The sequence below is a fragment of the Gracilinanus agilis genome, chromosome 2, assembly GCF_016433145.1.
Source record: "Gracilinanus agilis isolate LMUSP501 chromosome 2, AgileGrace, whole genome shotgun sequence".
In the NCBI taxonomy this organism is placed as follows: Eukaryota; Metazoa; Chordata; class Mammalia; order Didelphimorphia; family Didelphidae; genus Gracilinanus; species Gracilinanus agilis.
In genome coordinates, this window is record NC_058131.1 from 643224251 (window position 1) to 643243055 (window position 18805).

At 46.6% G+C, this 18805-nt stretch overlaps 2 protein-coding genes across 2 annotated transcripts in view; both read left to right on the forward strand.

The window, feature by feature from the left end:
• LOC123236328 (cytochrome P450 26C1) overlaps window positions 1–6486 on the forward strand; it is a 15300-nt gene extending 8814 nt beyond the window's left edge. Inside the window, exons 5-6 of the mRNA XM_044662631.1 lie at window positions 4629–5219; window positions 6109–6486. Coding sequence (XP_044518566.1) covers window positions 4629–5219; window positions 6109–6486 — 969 coding nt within the window. The remainder of the gene's footprint in view (window positions 1–4628; window positions 5220–6108) is intronic.
• Window positions 6487–14244: 7758 nt separating this feature from the next.
• LOC123236329 (cytochrome P450 26A1) lies at window positions 14245–17855 on the forward strand. The gene is made up of 7 exons (XM_044662632.1): window positions 14245–14433; window positions 14683–14907; window positions 15076–15366; window positions 15477–15638; window positions 16317–16451; window positions 17119–17271; window positions 17507–17855. Exons 1-7 carry the CDS (start codon window positions 14245–14247, stop codon window positions 17846–17848), a joined length of 1497 nt encoding a protein of 498 aa, XP_044518567.1. The 3' UTR covers window positions 17849–17855.
• The last annotated feature ends 950 nt before the right edge of the window (window positions 17856–18805 follow it).

Here is an 18805-nt window from a genome sequence, read left to right on the forward strand (position 1 = left end):
CTCTCTCTCTCTCTCTCTCTCTCTCTCTCTCTCTCTCTCTCTCTCTCTCTCTCTCACACACACACACACACACACACAACTAAATAGGTTTCCAAACTGTTCTTTCCACCACACTTTTTTCACCTTTTCTTCTAGATCCATCTGGGGATCTTCATATAGCGGGTTGGAGCAGGTTGTAGTGATGGCTGGTACTAAGTCCAAAATGAATAGAGGATGTGGACTTATCCTTTTCCTCTCTTATCTTTTCAAAACACAGCTTCCATTACCACCTTTGATAGTCATCAGAAGTGACTAGGAAATGCCCCTGACTCAGGCGTCAGAATTTGGGGAGGAAACACTGAGATTTGAACTGCCCTCCAGCACCAATTCCATTTCCTTAAGCTAGACATCTTAGAACAATCTGACTCACTGTTATCCTATATCCTATGGCCATCTCCATAACCATCTCCTAACCAAAAAAGAACCTAAGGAAAGGTAGGCTAGGGCACAGAATACAAGGAGGCAGAAGGAGGAATGCTTTGCATAAATGTACAGACATATGTTTTATACATATATATTTTATATATAAAACCCTTACTTTCTATCTTAATATCAATAAAACAAGAATGCTAAGGGCTAGACCAGTGGTTCCCAAACTTTTTTGGCCTATTGCCCTCTTTCCAGAAAAAAAATTACTTAGCACTCCTGGAAATTAATTTTTTTTTAAATTTTAATAGCAATTAATAGGAAAGATAAATGCACCTGTAGCCATCACCGCCTCCCTGGATCCCTGCAGCACCCACCAGGGGGCAGTGGCGCCCACTTTGGGAATCACTGGGCTAGACAATTGGGGTTAAGTGACTTGCCCAGGGTCGCATAGCTAGAAAGTATCTTAAGTCTGGATCTGAACCCAGGTCCTCCTGATTCTAGGCCTGGTACTCTATTCCTGTGCTACCTAGTTGCTGTTTAAATGCATGTATTTTAATACCAGAAAATTCTACTCCTTATGGTATATTTATTTTGTGGTAAGACACATGTTACAGTAGAGGTAAAAACCTCCAGAAGGCAATAACACACAAGGGACATAATTTTTAAACCTCTCTAAAAGAAACAAAACTTTAGTCAGATTCTGCACTCTAACTCTTCCCATTCCCACTACCACTATCCTAGACCAGATCCAGATCTAGATAACTGTGAAGTCCAAATCTCCCAAACTCCAGGCTCTCCCTTCTCTAATATGGCTGGCTACAATGTTCTCACAACTCATTGCTTTTCTTTTTTTTTTTAAACCATACCTTCCATTTTGGAATCAATACTGTGTATCAGTTCCAAGGCAGAAGAGGTTAAGTGACTTGTCCAGGGTCATACAGCTAGGAAGTGTCTGAGGTCAGATTTGAACCCAGGACTGTCTCTGGGCTGGCTCTCAATCCACTGAGCCACCTAGATGCCCCCAACTCATTGCTTTAAAAACAATAATAATTCAATGTAATTCCACTAAATAAGTATAGATTTAATGTCTATTCTGCCACTTCTGGAGTTCAAAAAATTTCAAAGCTTGAACGATACAGTCTAAACCAGTGGTGGTGAACCTTTTAGAGACCAAGTGCTCAAACTGTACCCCTCATACCACATGTGAGCTGTCCCCTCACCCCCAGTCATAGGAGGGAGGAAGTGCTCCCATTGAGCTACTAGGCAGAGGGGTGGGTGATTTGAAAAATGTCCTCAGGAGTGGTGAAGATGGGGAGGGAAGCAGCCCCCTCCAGCATGTGTGCCATAGATTTACCAACATGGGTCCAGACTCTTCTGCTTGGAATTTCAAAATATGGGAAAGAATGTTGGATTTGGGAACAGAGGAGCTGGGCAAAATTCCCATCTCTGTCATATATTAGGCATGTCTCCTTCATAACTTCCTTGGGCTATAGTTTCTTAAACCACAAAATGAGGGACTTGCGTTAGATTACCTGTGATCACCGTCTCTATTCTGGAGAGCCTTCTAGTCCTGATTTCCCCTTATACTTGCTGCTGAGGCCTCTTTTGGCACTCTCCAAACGAAATCAGGACAAGAGACTAGATGACATCTGAGATCAAGATCTCTTCTGGCTGTTAACATTCTTAGATAGCTGGTATAAGCCATATGAATCTACACAATTCAACAAACTGGATTTTTCACTGTTTACTAATATGAACTCTGGGAGAGGAACCACAGAGCCTCAGCCTAGAAATGTCCAAGTATCCCTGGAAGTATTCTAGTGACCTAGAATGAGTCTAGAATTACATTTTCTTATACAGAAGCTCTCTGGATTGCCTTGGGAGGGCCTTGCCTAGTGAGCCACTTCTGCTAAGGGAATTTTGATTGGTTCTGGTAGGGTGAATCTCTGTTGGGATTTCTCGTTGGGCATTTATGTCACTCTGTCCAGTGACATTTCCTGTTGTCTTCTTAAGCTTCCAGGCAAATAGGCCACAAAGCTAATGGGAAGCTCATTGTTCCATTATTCCCTTCCCTGAGCACCTCCTGGGGAAGGTTTTGTTGTTTAGTCCTTTCAATTGTGGCCTACTCTTTGTGACCCCATTTGGGGTTTTCTTGGCATAGATACTAGAGCAGTTCACTATTTCCTTCTCCAGCTCATTTTTACAGATGAAGAATGGAGGCAAACTGGATTCAGTGACTTGCCCAGGGTCATCCAGGTAGTGTCTGAGGCCAAATTTGAGCTCAGGGAGTTGAGTCTTCCCAACTCAAGGCCCAGGGCTTTATCCACTTTGTCATCTAGCAGCTCTTAAGAGGGGAAGGCTCCCCCAAAGCTTGCTGTATCTGATCCTTAGCTTTCCCATTGCATAGTTTGTTCAGACGCTGTCAAAGCCTCAGCCTCCCTCAAGAGTTGTTTTTCCTTAACCAAGAAGTAATGGGTAGCTGATCCCAAAGGCTGGTTGCTAATATAGGTAATGAGTACCGGCAGAAGTGGCCCATGTGGTACACAGAGCATTAATATTGTCAGAAGACCAGATATCAATTAGCCAATAAACATTTATTTAGCATTTACTATGAGTTGTGCTAAGCCCTGGGAATAGAAAGAAAGGCAAAAGGCAGTCCTGCTTTCAAGGAGCTGGGGGTGGGGAGAAAATAAAAACAATTATGTACAAATAAGATCTTTTTGGATATAATCGTTAGAAGGGAGGCACTAGCAGCAAATGAGGAGGCAATAAAAGCATTTTGAAGGAGGCCAGGGAAAGCCAGGAGGTAAAGAGGAGAAGGGAGAGAATCACAGGCATGGGGGACAAAGGTGGAGTTGGGAGGAAAAGCTAAGGAGACCTGAGTCAGAGTGTCTTCCCTCACTGCTAGATTTGTGTGACCTAGGGCAAGTCTCTTCCCTTTAGTCTGTAGATTCCTCATTTGTAAAACAGAGATAATAGTGTTAGCTTTCCCTACCTTTAAGCTGGGCTACAAAAGAGAAAATAGATGCCAACTTTCCTAAGAGGGAAAGCTGGATACAAATATAAGTTTCCTCACCTATAAAATGGGGATATTGGACTAGTCCCTTCTAGCTGTAAATCCGAAGCAGATAGGCAAGGACACTTTGGACCAGGACTTGACTTTCCTTTTTTGAAAGCTTTGTTTTCTTCTTTGTGAAAACGAACCTTTCCCATCAGTTGGCAAGAGCCACTTGCCTATGTGGACCTGGCTTAGTACTCATTCTTTTGTGTCCCTGAAATAGACCTAGATTTCGATCTGAATGGTTTCTTAGAGATCAGCAGCCCAACCTTTGAAGCCCAGTGGCCAGTATCACACACAGGAAAAGTAAGTAGGTAGGTAGAGAACCTGAGATTCGGACCGAGTTCTCCAGACTTGCTAGCTCCCTTCCCTGGGGCCCAGTGGGAAAGCGGGGCGGAATCTGATTATTGGGGGATGGGGGGGAGGAAAAAGTAAGAATTCTGTGTGGGGTCGGCAAAAACTGCTCAGCGCAAGGTGGCAGTATTCCATGGGCTCTAGTGATGGGCTACACCTCAGAAGAGCACATATTCTTAAAGTGAAATTAGCTTTAGGGTGTAAGCATTCATGGTGTTCATTTATTTGATCTCAATTCCATTGGGATGCAAAGAAGAAAAGTTCTGGCCTTAAAGGAGCTGGGGTGGGGGTGGGGCGTGAAATGGGGGAAATAGGAGCTGGACCAGATAAATAAACAGGTAATCTGAGCAGCCGGAGAACAAACAACTGTGGGTATCATCAAAGGCTTTCGGTAGAAGGTGTCACTGCTAAGTCTTAAAGGAAGCCGAGTATTCTGAGAGGCGGAAATGAGGAGGGGAGTCCTTCCTAGTGTGGGGGGAGTCAGATGTTTTCTCCTAATTTCTAAAATCCCAGGAATTGTTTTTTCCTTTATCAATTGGATTTTAGTTGTGAAGAGAGATCCACTTTTCGGTCTTCCGTAGGATCTATGTCACCGGGCTGCTGTGAGGAAAAATCTTTTGTGAATCTCAAAACGCGTTGTTTTACGAGCGGGAGTTTAAAAAAAAAAATAGACTCCCAAGGGCTTCTGGTTGAGCTGAAAACTCTCCAGTCGAGGAAACCACAAGACAACTTTTTGGAACTCGTGGGTCCCATTGGACTAGTAAACTTGTTCACTGGAAACTAAAGATCTCCTGTGGTTGCCTTGCAGGAGTCGGCCATTGAATTGATCTTCGCTGCCTTCTTCACAACTGCAAGCGCGACCACGTCCCTCCTCCTCCTCCTCCTGAAATATCCTTCCTCCATAGAGAAAATCAGGCAGGAGCTGGCTTCCCACGAACTGACCAGACAATGTTTCTGCTGGCCTCCTCTGGGCCTCCCAGACTTCCCCAGGCTAGAAAAGGCCCTGCATTCAGAGGAGCCCCCTGGAAGCCCGGGCTCTCAGCAACCCTCGCTCTCCAGAGAGGAAGAGAAACGGAGGACACCTGGAGGCAGGCTAGAAGTGGGTGGAAAGACCAGCTCTGCTCTTCAGCCGCCTCCCGTACCCGCAGCCGCTGGGTCGAAGGAGAAAACAAGCCCTGGGAACGGCTGCCTGAACCCCAAGCCGCGAGGAGCGGACAGCGAGCGCTCCTGTCCAGGGCTGGAGGCATCGAGGGGGCCCGAATGTGAGTGCGAAACTGACCTCACCCTGGAGACGCTGAGCCGCCTGCACTACCTGGACTGCGTAATCAAGGAGGTCTTGCGCCTCCTACCGCCAGTGTCCGGGGGCTACCGCACCGCGCTGCAGACCTTCGAGCTGGACGTAAGTGGGGCACGCCTGACAATCCAGGCCCCGGTGTACTCTCTCGTGGACCATGCAAATTCCGAGCTCCAATACACACGCTTTGTCCCGTCCTGCCTCTGCCAGAGATGAGCCTGCTTTCTTCCTACCAGGGCTGGCTCAACCCTGGAGCCCGCGATTGATTATAAGCCTCCTGGCACCACCTTCATCCACTCCGAATGCAAAACTAGAGCGTGCGTGAACATGTTGCAGCCCAGCGGGCAGGCTGTTCCAAATCACGTTAAGTACGAACGAAGCTGTTGATTGGTTGAGTTCCTCAGATTGGGCATAAGACTTAAAAGTCACTGCTGCCTAAAACTACCTAGAAATAGGTCCCGGTGGCCCTTAAGGTCTCGGGGTGTGGCCACAGTGCGTTGTTTGGGAATGCCTGGGAACTGTTCATTGCACGGTAATGAAATTTTCTGGTGCTCCATTAATATGAAATGTTAATATGCACCACTCTATTTTGACTTTTTTCTACGTGCGGAGGAGACCAGGAAGCACTAAATGGCATTAAAATAGATTACATTAAGAATGGGAGAGGGGTTAGCATTGTTTAATATTCACAAATGGGGTTCCTTTTAATGCTCAGATTAGGACCAGGCAAATTGTGAAGTCCCAGGACTTTGCAGTCTCTGACGAGAAATGTCCTTCTGGACTGAGATGGAGGCTCTCTCTCCCTTTTTCTTCCCCAGAAAATTGAATTCCAGACTGGTAGATCAAGGCCAGAGATACCCTCCCTCTGCTCCTAAGTGAGGTCCAGGGAGTCCTTCCTTTCCCATTCCACCACCCCAGGAAGCAGCAGGATTCTGCTCCGGAGCCCCTCCTTTGCTGGGCGCTGACCCCCCTCCTCCCTGTTGCCTCTTTACAGGGCTACCAGATCCCCAAAGGCTGGAGTGTGATGTACAGTATCCGGGACACTCACGAGACTGCGGCCATCTACCGGAGCCCGCCCGAGGGGTTCGACCCCGAGCGCTTCAGCTCCGCTTGGGAAGAGCATCATCGGGCAGCTGGACGTTTCCACTACATTCCGTTCGGAGGCGGCGTGAGGAGCTGTATTGGCCAGGAGCTGGCCCAGGCCATCCTCAAGCTGTTTGCTGTGGAGCTGGTGCGTTCTGTACGCTGGGAGTTGGCCACGGCCAGCTTCCCGGACATGCAGACCGTGCCGATAGTGCACCCAGTTGACGGGCTCCAGGTCTTTTTCTACCCACTCCCGCCCTCCTGCGGCCAGGAGCTGGTGAGCTTCTGACCTGCCAGCAGGGGCAGGACTCGGCCCCAGGAAGCGACTCACCTGAGATAAAGCCCGAAGAGAGCCCAGCCCATCTCCTCCAGGGAGTCGTCCCTCTCTGTCTTCTAATTCTATGCTCTTCCCATTGTCCCCTGCCCCCCCCACTCCCCCCCCCTCCGGCCCCCCGCAAGAAAACAACAGCCAACTTCCTGCTGAGCTTGGTCCCAGATCTAAGTGCAAGGAGACTTCCCTGAACCCAGCATCTACCAGGGAGAGCTTTCATCAGGGATGGTCTCCTCTCCCTGAAATCCAAAGAGCAAGCAGCTCCCAGAGGCCGAGGAGAAGAAGCTGATATCCAAGTTCAGCATGGACTACCACAGGGGAAAAAGGGCAAGCCCCCCCTCTGTAGCGTCAAGAGGGGCCCAGTGGGCTGGGGCTGAAACACTCAGGGTAAACATGGGAAGAGCAACGTGGGTGAGGGGTCCTGGCTTGGCAACATTCCTGCCCACTGTGGAAGATTGTAGTCACTTAGTGCTGTCCCACCTGGCTAGATACTTTATAGCAACATTTCCCCTAACAGAGAGACAGAGAGACAGACAGAGACTGAGGCTGAGAGAGAGAGAGAGAGAGAGAGAGAGAGAGAGAGAGAGAGAGAGAGAGAACAATCTTCTAGGTGGATAGAGATGGGGAGAAACTAGTAGCTGGAGCCAGAGGTCCCTTGGTAGAACTGTGCTGGAAGTCCCATCCCAGGCCTATTTATTCTACTGAACACAAGGCCAGCTACTGACTAGTTTAGAGAGGAAACCCTCCAATTTGAGCTCTGGTGGACCAACAGTGCCCCCACTTATTCAGGTAATTTTTTCTCTTCATCAAAACAATTATGGAGCATATTATATAGATAAGTAGCCTTGAAGATTTAATGTTTTTAGAATTTGTGGAATGTTAATCCACCACTAATTGAGAAATCACATGTCAGTAGTATGTAAGGAAGGCCTGGGTTCTTCCAAGTCTCGTCTCTTGACACATCCTGGCTGTGAGATGCTGGGCAAATCACTTAACTTCTCAGTGACCCAGGCACCTCTCTTAGAAATGACAGAATTTAAAAATCAACACAACTTCTTCCCCTCCCATTCTGCAATTCATAACCCTGCAAAATCCATAATTAGGATGGATTTTAGATATTTGTGCTAAAAGCAGAAAGTTCAGAGAATAAACTTTGGGTTACAGAGGCTTTGGCTAAGAGATCAAAACACAGGTGACACTATTGGAGGATGTTCTCCTGAGCTTTGGGGGACAGAAACCAGAACAGGAAAAGAGTGCCCTGGTCAGGATGAGAATCTGCTTAGCTACTTATAGGATACTCTGCCATACCATCAGGGGCTTAATCAGAGAGAAAGTGTAGAACCAGGTCTTTGGAGAGGTCTGCCAGGCTCATTTCTAGGATTGGAAACTATTCCCAAACCCAAGGCAATGAATAAAGCTAGGATATATTTGCTGATCAGTCAGCTATTTGACCTTAGGAAGTCATTTCATCTGAGCCTTATCTCTGAAAGGGGCAGGAATTAGATAAGATGAGCCCTAAGGTACCTCTATAATAAAGAGTTTGAGTCAAGTCAGCATGTATTCATCTGGTGCCTACTATTTGCCAGGCACTGGGGTAAGCATTGGGGATACGAAAGAAGACAAAAAGTAGTCCCTATTCTCAATGAGTTCAGTCTAATGGGGGGAGGTTGGAGAATGGACAATATGCAAACAACTATGTACATATACACATATATGGGATAAATTGGAGAGAAGAGAGGCACAAGCATGAAGGTGATGGTGAGTGTATGTGCTTTCGTGCGCACATGCATGCAGGAAAGGCTTCTTATAGAAAGTGGGATTTTAGTTAAGACTTGAAGAAAGCAAGTGAAGCCAGAAGAGGATATGAGGACGGATGGATTTCTAGGCAAGGGGGATTGCCAAGGACAATGTATAGAACTGGGAGATGGACTACCTTGTGGGAAGAACAGCAGAGACAGTCATCATTGGATAATAGAGTATGTGGGGCTAATTAAGGTGTAAGAAGGAGGAAAAAGTAGGGGAGTAGGTTATGAAGAGCTTTGAATGCTAAATAGAGGATTTTCTTTTTGATTCTGGAAGTGACAGGAAGCCACTGGAGTTTATTGAATGTGTATGTATGTGTGTGCATGTGTGTGAGAGACAGATACATAGTTCTAATCATTCTCCTGACTTATTTTAGCTCTATCAGGGAACCATGTCACCTTTCCTCAGAAAAACTTTTCACTAGGAAGTAGCAAAGAAAAAAAAGTAATACTAATACTGTACTTTGGGATTTAGGCAAGTCTTCCAGAAATGGTTTTATTATTATTAATCTAATATCCAGATAATTACTAACCTAGAGAGAGTAATGTCCAATGTGATCTACTATGCCCTATGATGTGACTTGGCCCCAAGATAATTTCAGGTAACATTCATATGAATCATGTACAGGGAAAGGATATGTTAAATTACAGCTTGGATTAATATTCCATAATTTAGCATAAATTATGGCTGTTAACAAGTTGTGTGATCTCAGGCAAGTCTCCTCACTTCTCAGGGCTTTAGTTTCTTCCCCTATAAAAAGAGGGGGTTGGATCAGTGTTGACAAAGGTTTTCAAGTTCCTGTGTCCAAACTGCAACTTCAAGCTACCTGTGAGGCCCCTGAATTACCCCAGAGAGTGGAGGGAGGAAGACCCTGCTTTGGGTGGCTGGAGAGAAGGGCAGGGCATGCAAAAAATGTCTTCAAGTGCTGGGAAGAGGGGGAACCAAGAAGCTACCCCAGTGCCAGCTTGGCAGGTGTGCCAATACTTCACCAATGCTGGACAAGATGATTTCTGAGGTCTTCCATCTGAAATTCTATGAAATTATCCTGGGGATGAAATTTTCATTCCCAAAGCCAGGTCAAGGAGCTCAGACCTGGAAGAACCTAGTAATTCGGATATAGCTGAGATTTCCTTGATTGTAGCATTTAGCAGCACCCTTCTGTCCTTTATTAGCAAAGAAATAGAATCTTAATACTTTATTAGTAATTAAACACAATGTTAAAGCAGTACACTTCTAGTTAAGGGTCATCAGGCAGGGCATAAATGATCGTGGACTGTCCTTGGAATCTGGAAGGCCAGAGTTTCAAGCAGTAGGATTTAGGGAAAGTCACAGCCTCTCAGTGCCCCAGGGTTGCATCTGCTACACCTGAACTTCATCTGTAGGGGACTTTGCCACAGGAAAAAGTGGGCAGAGTGCTTGACTTCAAGTCAGGAAGATGTGGGTTTGAATCTAACTTCTGACACATTAGATGGATCAGACCCTGGGTAGACCAATGACCTCTGAACTCAATTTCCTTCCCTGTGAAATTATGATAATAATAGCACCTGACTCCAAAGGTTTCTTCAAATGACATAATGTGCTACTTACTGCCTTTATGACTTTGATTTATGAAGGCAACTAGGTAGTGCAGTGTTGGACCTGGAATCAGGAAGGCCTTAGTTCAAATTCAGCCTTAAAAACTTACTCACTGTATGACCCTGAACTAGTCACTTAACTGCTCTTTGCCTCCCTTTCTTATGCTGTAAAATGGGAATAAAAGCTCCTACATCCTGGGGATAAAATGAAATATGTAAGTAAAGCACTTCAAAAATTTTAAGTAACTATAAATATTGTTATTCTCATCATCTCTGTAAAAATGAAGGTGGTGGACTAGATGGTCTTTTCAAGTTTTAGATCTATGATCCTATAAATGTGAGCTATTGATGAAGCTACAGGTCCAGACCTCTCCCCCTAAACAATCAGTTCCATCCTCAAAAAACTGTGTTCATGTTCATTCTACTCTCCAGTAGCTGAAAACTCTTCCATATCTTAGTAAATAATCTTGGGAGTTACTGTGAATGAAAAAGTCATCACTTTGCTCCCCGTATGGTGTTGTTTGTCTTAGTTCAGTTTAATTAGACAGATCTTGACTAATAAATGACTACCACCAAACCTGAGGTCCAGTCCTTTTTCAGCTTGGTATATAGCCCAACAGACCTTGAGATATACCTCAGAACCTAGAGGACTCTGTGCAGCATTAGAGAAGGACTTACGTGGCAATTAAAATAAATAAAGCATCTAGTGTGTCTATCTACGAATACACACATATATACAGGTATGCCTAGCTGCTCAAAGTTCCCCCCTTGCTTTTAGACTTTGGACCTGGCAGTTATCCTAAAGTCGCCCAGGAATGCTCACACCCTGGCCAGTCTTCTTTCACAGCACCCTACATACAACCTGTCACCCACCCAGTGGCCTGAAATGGTTCTTAGATGTGACAGATCAACCCAGGAAAAGGTCGGGCTAAAAGTCTGAACTGAGCGCTGTTGGCAGGTTGACCCTTTAGTGAACCAGAAGGAAGCCCCTGCCCTCCTGACCTTGTGTTTAAGGTAAATCTCTGTGGCCAAAGGAGGGGAAAGCAGTAGGCGGTGGGTATGAGTGTCAATGACTAACTTTAATTAGGGCAAGGACCGAACTGACCTATCCAAACGCCCCTGGAGCTTTTGTAATCCCTTCTCTCCTCCTCCTCCCTCTCCCCGAGGCGGAAAAGACTTTCTAGCCAGCCTGATCCCCGCAGCGACTTGGTGCCCGCTCGGGCAGGTTTCCCCTTCACTCTGTGATTTGTGCTGGGGCGTAGGGGCGAAGGAGTTGTAGTGGGTGGGGTGCTTGGCTGCTCCTGCTTATCCTCAGACTCATAGGAATAACCTCTATCCTGCAGAAAACCGTTCGGATAACGCCTGTCCGTCGCCCCCTCCCCCTAGCCGCCACCACCACAAGCACTCAACAAACAGCTTTCCCCTCCGCCTTCTAGCCGAGTTTTGTGGAATAAGTGACCCAGCCTTGTAGCCGAGGCGCTTTTGTTTTCCGATCCACTAGAAGGTGTTTTTGTTTTCCGATCTTCTCGGCGAAGGGCAATAGGTGGAGCAGTACTTTGATCTAACTTTCTATCCGACTGGTAATTTATTGACCACTTCCCAAGATGTTTTAAATGGCCCCTTTCACTCTTTTGCAATGTAATTCTTTCCTGTCGCGCGGAGGACTCGATGGCTACCGAGATAAAGGTTTCCCGTGGCAATTATCAGTGTTTAAGCCAGCGTATCTCGTTATCTGTCGGCCGGTGAACTTGGCGAAGTTGCAGCTCCACAGAGTTCATTCAGATGTCACGGTCCGGGGCTGGATAGGTCACCGGCGGGTCAGCACAGAGGAATGGGAGAGGGCCCCGAGGTCACGCCCCTGCTCACCAGCTCAATTCCCTGGTCAGGAGACACCAGAAGATGGTCAACCCCATTAGCAGCGGGGCAGACTAGGCGGCCAGAGTCCTTAGCTTCCCTCGCAGAGCTTGCCTCTGTGTGGGAGAGGTGGAGACTAGAAAGTGGTGGATCAGGGTCTGAATTTATACAACCCTCAGTTCCCAGGAGCTCGAGCTCGCAGACTTCAAGAAATGTTTAGAAACACAACCAGCCCAGTTTCTCTCTCCTTGCCTAGCTCATCTTGCCGCGTTGATTACTGTTGCCGCCACGTTAATCGAATGAAAAGGCAAAACCTTTCCAGGGTCCGTTACCCAACCTAATCAAGTCTCTTCAGTCAAGATTCTGCAGGACGAATGTCCTTTCCACACCACTAAGGCATAACTGCCGGAAACCTTGATGTGCTGAATAGAATCGAGGGAAGGCAGAAGCAGCCTGGCGACCGCGGGTGAATCAGCCCGAGGAGGCCGTCCAGGCGATGGACTCTGTAGGGTCAGAGCGCAGACCGCCACAGACCTCTCCTGAGCAGCTGGCGAGCGTTAGTTTAGCATCCAGACGACAAATTTATCTAGGCCAAACGCTTATCATCAAGAGCTGAGAAGCGTTCTCCAGTGTGGTAGTGCCTAGTCCACGGGTGGCCTCAGAGGGAGAAGGAAATAAGAACCTCGGAGGGTTTAACGCTGGAATTAACAAATATTTGTTTTTTGCTTTTCTTTTTTGGCACCGTTAGATAAGTTTGTTGTCCAAAACAAACAGAGCTTTTCCTTTTTGCCCGCAAGGGTCCAACACAACCTGGCCAGAATGCGATGGAGAAGGACCCTCCTGCTCCTGCTTATGGAAGTGGGGAAGCTGCTTGTGTGGTTGCAAAAGTGGGCATCTAGCTTCTCAGCACCCGCGCCTTTAGGTTTCCCTGGGAACTAGTCTTGTTGCAAGCTCTGAGGCCCCTCCCCTCAACAATACACCCAGAGGAGGCAAAAATTGGACAGTTCTTGATCAGGGACTGCTGAAGGCAGAACCCAGGCAGGAAAAAAGTCCCTGTGGATGGGACTGCCCATGGGAACTCGAGGGGAAGGGCAAATGCTTCCAAGGGCAGACTTCAAGCTTCCTGATCGCCCTTCCCTTTCCCCCCACCTCTTTTGGATAGATTGAAGGTCAGGTTGGAGGAGCTCCTAAGCACCAGCGCCCAAACATCTCTTCAACTGCTGCTCAGTTCCAGGCTCAGGTATAAATCCAGGTTCTCTTCCCCCCCCCCCACTTTTGTCCAGCCGCACTGAGCCTGGTAAACAGGGCGCTGACTGGCTAATCTTGTGGTTAACCCTTGCGGTTCCTCACTAACCCAGCAACTGAGTTCATTTTGGCTCCTTTTGGCTCCTTTTGGCTCCGAGCCCTACCCGGGTTCCAATGTTTGTTGCAGTTGGAGAAAGAGAGATATACAGTCTTCTTCAAACACAGAAGGCCTGTCCACCCACTTTACAATATATCTGGGCCCCAAACCTAGTTCAAGTCTGCAGCTATTTGCCCGTTAGTTTTGTTTAACCAAGAATCTCAGCAAGAGGCGCCTCTCTCTTTGGACCTTTCCAAAGGTGATATTTTCAAATTCCCACCTATAAAGAAAGGTTCCAAAAAGTCCAGAAACAGCGTTCCCAGCGAAAACCAACACACATCCTCAAAGGATTTCTTCTATCCATCTCTCCTGCAGCCATTAACTTTTGCCAGACCCTGAAGGGAATTTTGAAAGCTCTCACCTCTTCCAGCCCTCTTCTCCCATTACTTCCCTCATTTGCCATGGTCCAGGCGTCAGCAAACCCTCCTTACAAACCTGGCAAAACCATAAAAAAAAAAAATAACACTAAAACAATGAAACAATAATGATGGCATACAATTTCCCCTGAAGAGTAAGAGTAAATATTTACATCAGTCACATCCCTTTGCTGAGCAGACAGCGGGGAAATGGCTGGCTTGTAAGCCTGGGTTCCAAACCACGATATTGGTGACCAGGGGAAAAAAGGGCTTCTTTAGGCTTTATCTTCTCCCCGGTTAGAGAGAGCCCAAGACTCGGGCCGACCAGGAGCCTGGAGTCCTTATTTCTCCTTTTACTGTCCAGCATTTCCACACACTCAGTCCCGGGAGTCCGCTGCCGCGGCCTCTCCCTGGCTCTATGCTCCATTGTCTTGGAAGATCTTAACACCTTGTCCCAGGGAGATGGGCGGCTCCTTGACTCTTCTGGGCAGCCAAAGAGGCGCAGGCAGGGAAGCCACCGCCTCTGTGCAGAGCAAACAGTTAAAGATTTTGGGCAGCGCCTTGTGGGGGGAGGAGCCAGGGCCCCAATCCGCAATTAAAGATGAACTTTCTGTGAACTAATTTATCTGACCAAGGTAAAGGGGGCCGCAACCTGGAGAAGCCTATAAAGCCCGCGACGGGGCTCAGACCGCGCTCCTCCGCGGTCGCAGGTAGAGGCGCCGCACCAATGGGTTTCTCCGCCCTGCTGGCCAGCGCTTTATGCACCTTCGTGCTACCGCTGCTGCTCTTTTTGGCCGCCGTCAAGCTCTGGGACCTGTACTGTTTGAGCACTCGGGACCACAGCTGCGGTCTCCCGTTGCCCCCGGGGACTATGGGGTTGCCCTTCTTCGGAGAAACGCTGCAGATGGTATTGCAGGTAAGGTTCAAACCGGGCTGCTTCCTCTTCCCTAGGCTCCGCGAGCAGTCAGGCGAGCAGGCGCTCGGATAGCCGCCGCCCTTCTCTCCTTCCCCGTCCCCGCCGGGACTCCCTGCTCAGCGATGAGGATGCCAGGTTGACTCCTGCTGCGCAGAGTTCTCCGAGGCCGCAGAGCTAGCCCGGGATGCTGCCTTTACGCGTGGGGTCGTCCCGGGGTTTACATCGCTTCTCTACTCCTTTTCCTCGCAGCGGAGGAAGTTCTTGCAGATGAAACGCAGAAAGTACGGCTTTATCTATAAGACTCATCTTTTCGGGCGGCCCACCGTGCGGGTCATGGGCGCGGACAACGTGCGGCAGATACTCCTGGGGGAGCACCGTCTGGTGTCTGTGCACTGGCCCGCCTCCGTCCGGACCATCCTGGGCTCCGGCTGCCTCTCCAACCTCCACGATTCTTTGCACAAGAAGCGCAAAAAGGTACAATCTCAGCGAGGCCCCCGGGAGTAGCCAATCCTCCGCCCGGGTGGTTTGCGTACCAGGAACAGGGGATCTGGGGTTGCTGGGCTAGGCTGGGCGGGGAAGCTGGCCTTGGGAAGATGGGAAGGGCGGGCTCCTGAGCTGACTGAACTGCCTTTCGCCCCACAGTTGATCATGCAGGCTTTCAACCGGGAAGCGTTGCAGTGCTATGTGCCGGTAATAGCTGAAGAAATAAAAAATGCTTTGGAAAGGTGGCTCCAGTGCGGCGACAGCGGCCTCTTGGTCTACCCCGAGGTCAAGCGCCTCATGTTCCGAATTGCCATGCGCATCTTGCTGGGCTGCGAGTCAGGCAGCGCGACAGAGGGGGACAGCGAGAGGCAACTAGTGGAAGCTTTTGAGGAGATGACCCGTAACTTGTTCTCCTTGCCCATCGATGTGCCTTTCAGCGGATTTTACCGAGTAAGGGCCACGCGTGGGCGCCGTGGAGCTGGGCAGGGGCCCGCAGAGCGAGGGGTTGTTTCAGTCCCAGTGGCGAGTCCCGCTGAGTCCCGCTGCCTCTTTCTGAACAGGGCATGAAGGCGAGGAACCTCATCCACGCGCGCATCGAAAAGAACATTCGTGCCAAGCTGGGAGGACAACGGGAACCCGAGGCCGGGGGCTGGCGTGTCAAAGACGTGTTACAGCTGCTCATCGAGCACACGCAGGAGAATGGCGAGAGGCTAGATATGCAGGTGGGTATTGGTCAGGCCACCTAGAGAAAAGATGGAGAAGGGATGGAACCAGAGGTCCTTCCCCTCCTCCGCCAGCCAGAGGCCCTCAAGTCCGGAGACTGGGACCTTCTTTCCTATCTCAAGCAAAGAGGCAGCTTATGACTTTTGTAGCACCGGCTACACAGACTTAAAGCACTATGCTGAGGGGACCCTGTGTATCCGGAGGTGGCAGCCTTGGTTGAGGTTGGCCGGATTTCAGCCCTTATGGACCCCTAAATCCCCAGGGAGCAGCCATCGAATTAATCAGCAGATTTCACCAAAAGGAGCAGCCCTCAAGCAAAGACAGTTAAACGTAATCTCAGGAAAAGTTTTCCCAACAATTTTTTCCAAAAGGGAAAATTGACCTTTATAGTCCGGGGGAAAGTGATATGAGAGACATCAACCTATAGAGGTTTCTACTATTAAAGATATCTGGATCACAGACCCTGCTTTGGCTGAAAACAATAGGCATCTATCGGTCTTTGGGATTCATTCACTGTTAAAAGTCAATACTTGGGAAACCAGTACAATCTATGTCTTCTTCCCTCCTCTCCACTCAGTCCAATTTCCCTCCCCTTCCCACATCTTCCATCCAACTTAGTTTGTTTATGAATACTTGCCTGAGAAGCAATATGCTTGTTCTCCCGAATCCTGCCATAGGAGTTGAAGCAATCTTCAACGGAACTTCTCTTCGGAGGGCATGAGACTACAGCGAGTGCTGCCACATCTCTGATCACTTATCTGGGACTCCATCACCATGTGCTTCAGAAAGTGAGAGAAGAACTAAAGAGTAAGGTAAGGTGTGTGTTTCCATCCATGGCCAACTTCATCCTCTTTTCTTCACTCCCCTGAAGTTGTGCACAAAATAGAAGAGATTTAGCATGGCAAAGAGAGCTGACCAGCTTTGCATAAAACTGGAGAGAGAGCCTTCCTATTCTACACTCTGTAAATAGATTTTAAACTTGTTTCTGTGAGGGTTTCTCCTGTCTCAATTTTGGAGAACCTAATGTTTTACTTAAAAAAATAATAACTTTCTTTGATTTCTTTGATTTGTAGAAATGTCTTCTTAAACTTTTATCAAACATCTTGGGGGAGGAGGGGAAATATAACAATGCATTTTTAGCAATCCTAGCATTCATTCCTTGAATTTGAATGGTAATTTGGTATTCTATGTTTCTGCTCCAGCCTCACCTTCTTAGCACATCAGCTGACTGCTGACTTTTCCTTGCACACAAGCTATCACACATATACATACACATGGATTTTTATGTCCACGTGTACATGTTTTGTATTTGTTTATATATGTATAGTGCACATTATATAAATATACGTACAAATATATCTATAAGTGCACTATGAGAAATCTATGGGATTCCACTCCACTAAAGTTCTGTTGATGTCTATTGCATCCAGATTTAAATGGATTAATTTTCACCCCTGTATTGCTTTTTTTTTTTGATAGGGTTTACTTTGCAAAAGCAGCCATGATGAAAAATTGGACATAGACATTTTGGAACAACTTAAGTACATAGGATGTGTTATTAAGGAAACTCTCAGGCTGAATCCTCCTGTTCCAGGGGGCTTTCGTATTGCTCTCAAGACTTTTGAGTTAAATGTAAGTTGTGGTTTGTTATTTTTTTTTCTCTTCCTCCCCACATGCCCTGGTAGTCCTGCAAGAATCCTAAATTCTTTTAGAATTACAATAGATCTGTTGTTAAGATGTGAACCCACAACTTGCTTGAAAGAGGCTCATTTTCATAACTTGCCCTGAGAGTGAAATGGGCTGTCACTTTATTGTCACCATGACTCTGAACTGAAGGTTACAGTTAGATTGTCATCTTCTTTCACAGGGATACCAGATTCCCAAAGGATGGAATGTTATCTACAGTATCTGTGATACTCATGATGTTGCAGATATTTTTACCAACAAGGAAGAATTTAACCCTGACCGGTTTCTGTTGCCTTATCCAGAGGATTCTTCCAGATTCAGTTTCATTCCATTTGGAGGAGGTCTCAGGAGCTGTGTAGGCAAAGAGTTTGCAAAAATTCTTCTCAAAATATTTACAGTGGAGTTGGCCAGGCATTGTGATTGGCAACTTCTAAATGGACCTCCTACTATGAAAACTAGTCCCACCGTGTACCCAGTGGACAATCTCCCTACAAAATTTATGCATTTCAAGGGTGAAATGTAGTTAGTACAAACTCTGGAAAACTTAGGAACTATTTGAAATATACAAAAAGTTTTATAGTGTCCCCTGTTGACTTTAATATTATATTTAATTTGTAAATATATGTCATATAGTTATTTATATTGTCTTTAAAATGTTTCTTTTCATCTCAAATACCATGTCTGTATTTTAAAAGTACTAAAATAATGAGTTTGTATGATTCCTGACTAAGGCAACTTTCTGAAAGTAGTAGGTTTTAAAAATTATTTTTAAATCTTATTGGATAGCTTGTCAAATGAATAAGAGTTTATTGTTTTGTGTTCATTGTATTGATAAACCATATTTCTAATTTTGTATGTTTATATTTGTTATTGATACATGTTTTCTGTGAAAAAATGTGATATTGTGTGTGTGTGTGTGTGTGAGAGAGAGAGAGAGAGAGAGAGAGAGAGAGAGAGAGAAAGAATATGAGCTAAACAGTAAAAAAAAATAATAAATTGTATTTTGGCCTAGAGGCAATTCTGCTGTCGGTAATTACTTTTGCAGTAATGGCTCCCCCAAATGGGATTTTTATTCCTTCTAAATAAGTATAATTTCAGACCAAACTGAAAACCCTTTGGAAATTAATTGCTAGATCTCATAATCTAAGTAACTTGAGCCAGTATTACATATTGACTTCACAAGAAGATAATATTGTCCAGTAAAGTAGATCTACCAGAAATACATTTTTTGAAGTTGAGATTCTGGCATATTAGATATCCATTTTTCAGGTTAAAAGTAGCCCATCTCACTGGCAATGAATGAGACTAAAAGTCTTTGGTCTGTTACCTTTACTCAGAAATAGCCTATGGAAATATCTCTGGGCAAGTCTAATCTTAGGGGTAGATTTCAGTTTTTCTTCATTCACAATAAGGGAAGATGGTCAATTTACAGAATTGACAGATAAAGTTTGTATTTGTCCCGGGCAGTCGGGTGCATGCA

Coding starts and splice junctions, on each gene's coding strand:
- LOC123236329 (XM_044662632.1), top strand. CDS start 14,245: ATGGGTTTCTCCGCCCTGCTGGCCAGCGCTTTATGCACCTTCGTGCTA. Junction 14,908..15,075: donor TGCACAAGAAGCGCAAAAAG/GTACAATCTCAG, acceptor TTCGCCCCACAG/TTGATCATGCAGGCTTTCAA. Junction 15,639..16,316: donor GCGAGAGGCTAGATATGCAG/GTGGGTATTGGT, acceptor ATCCTGCCATAG/GAGTTGAAGCAATCTTCAAC.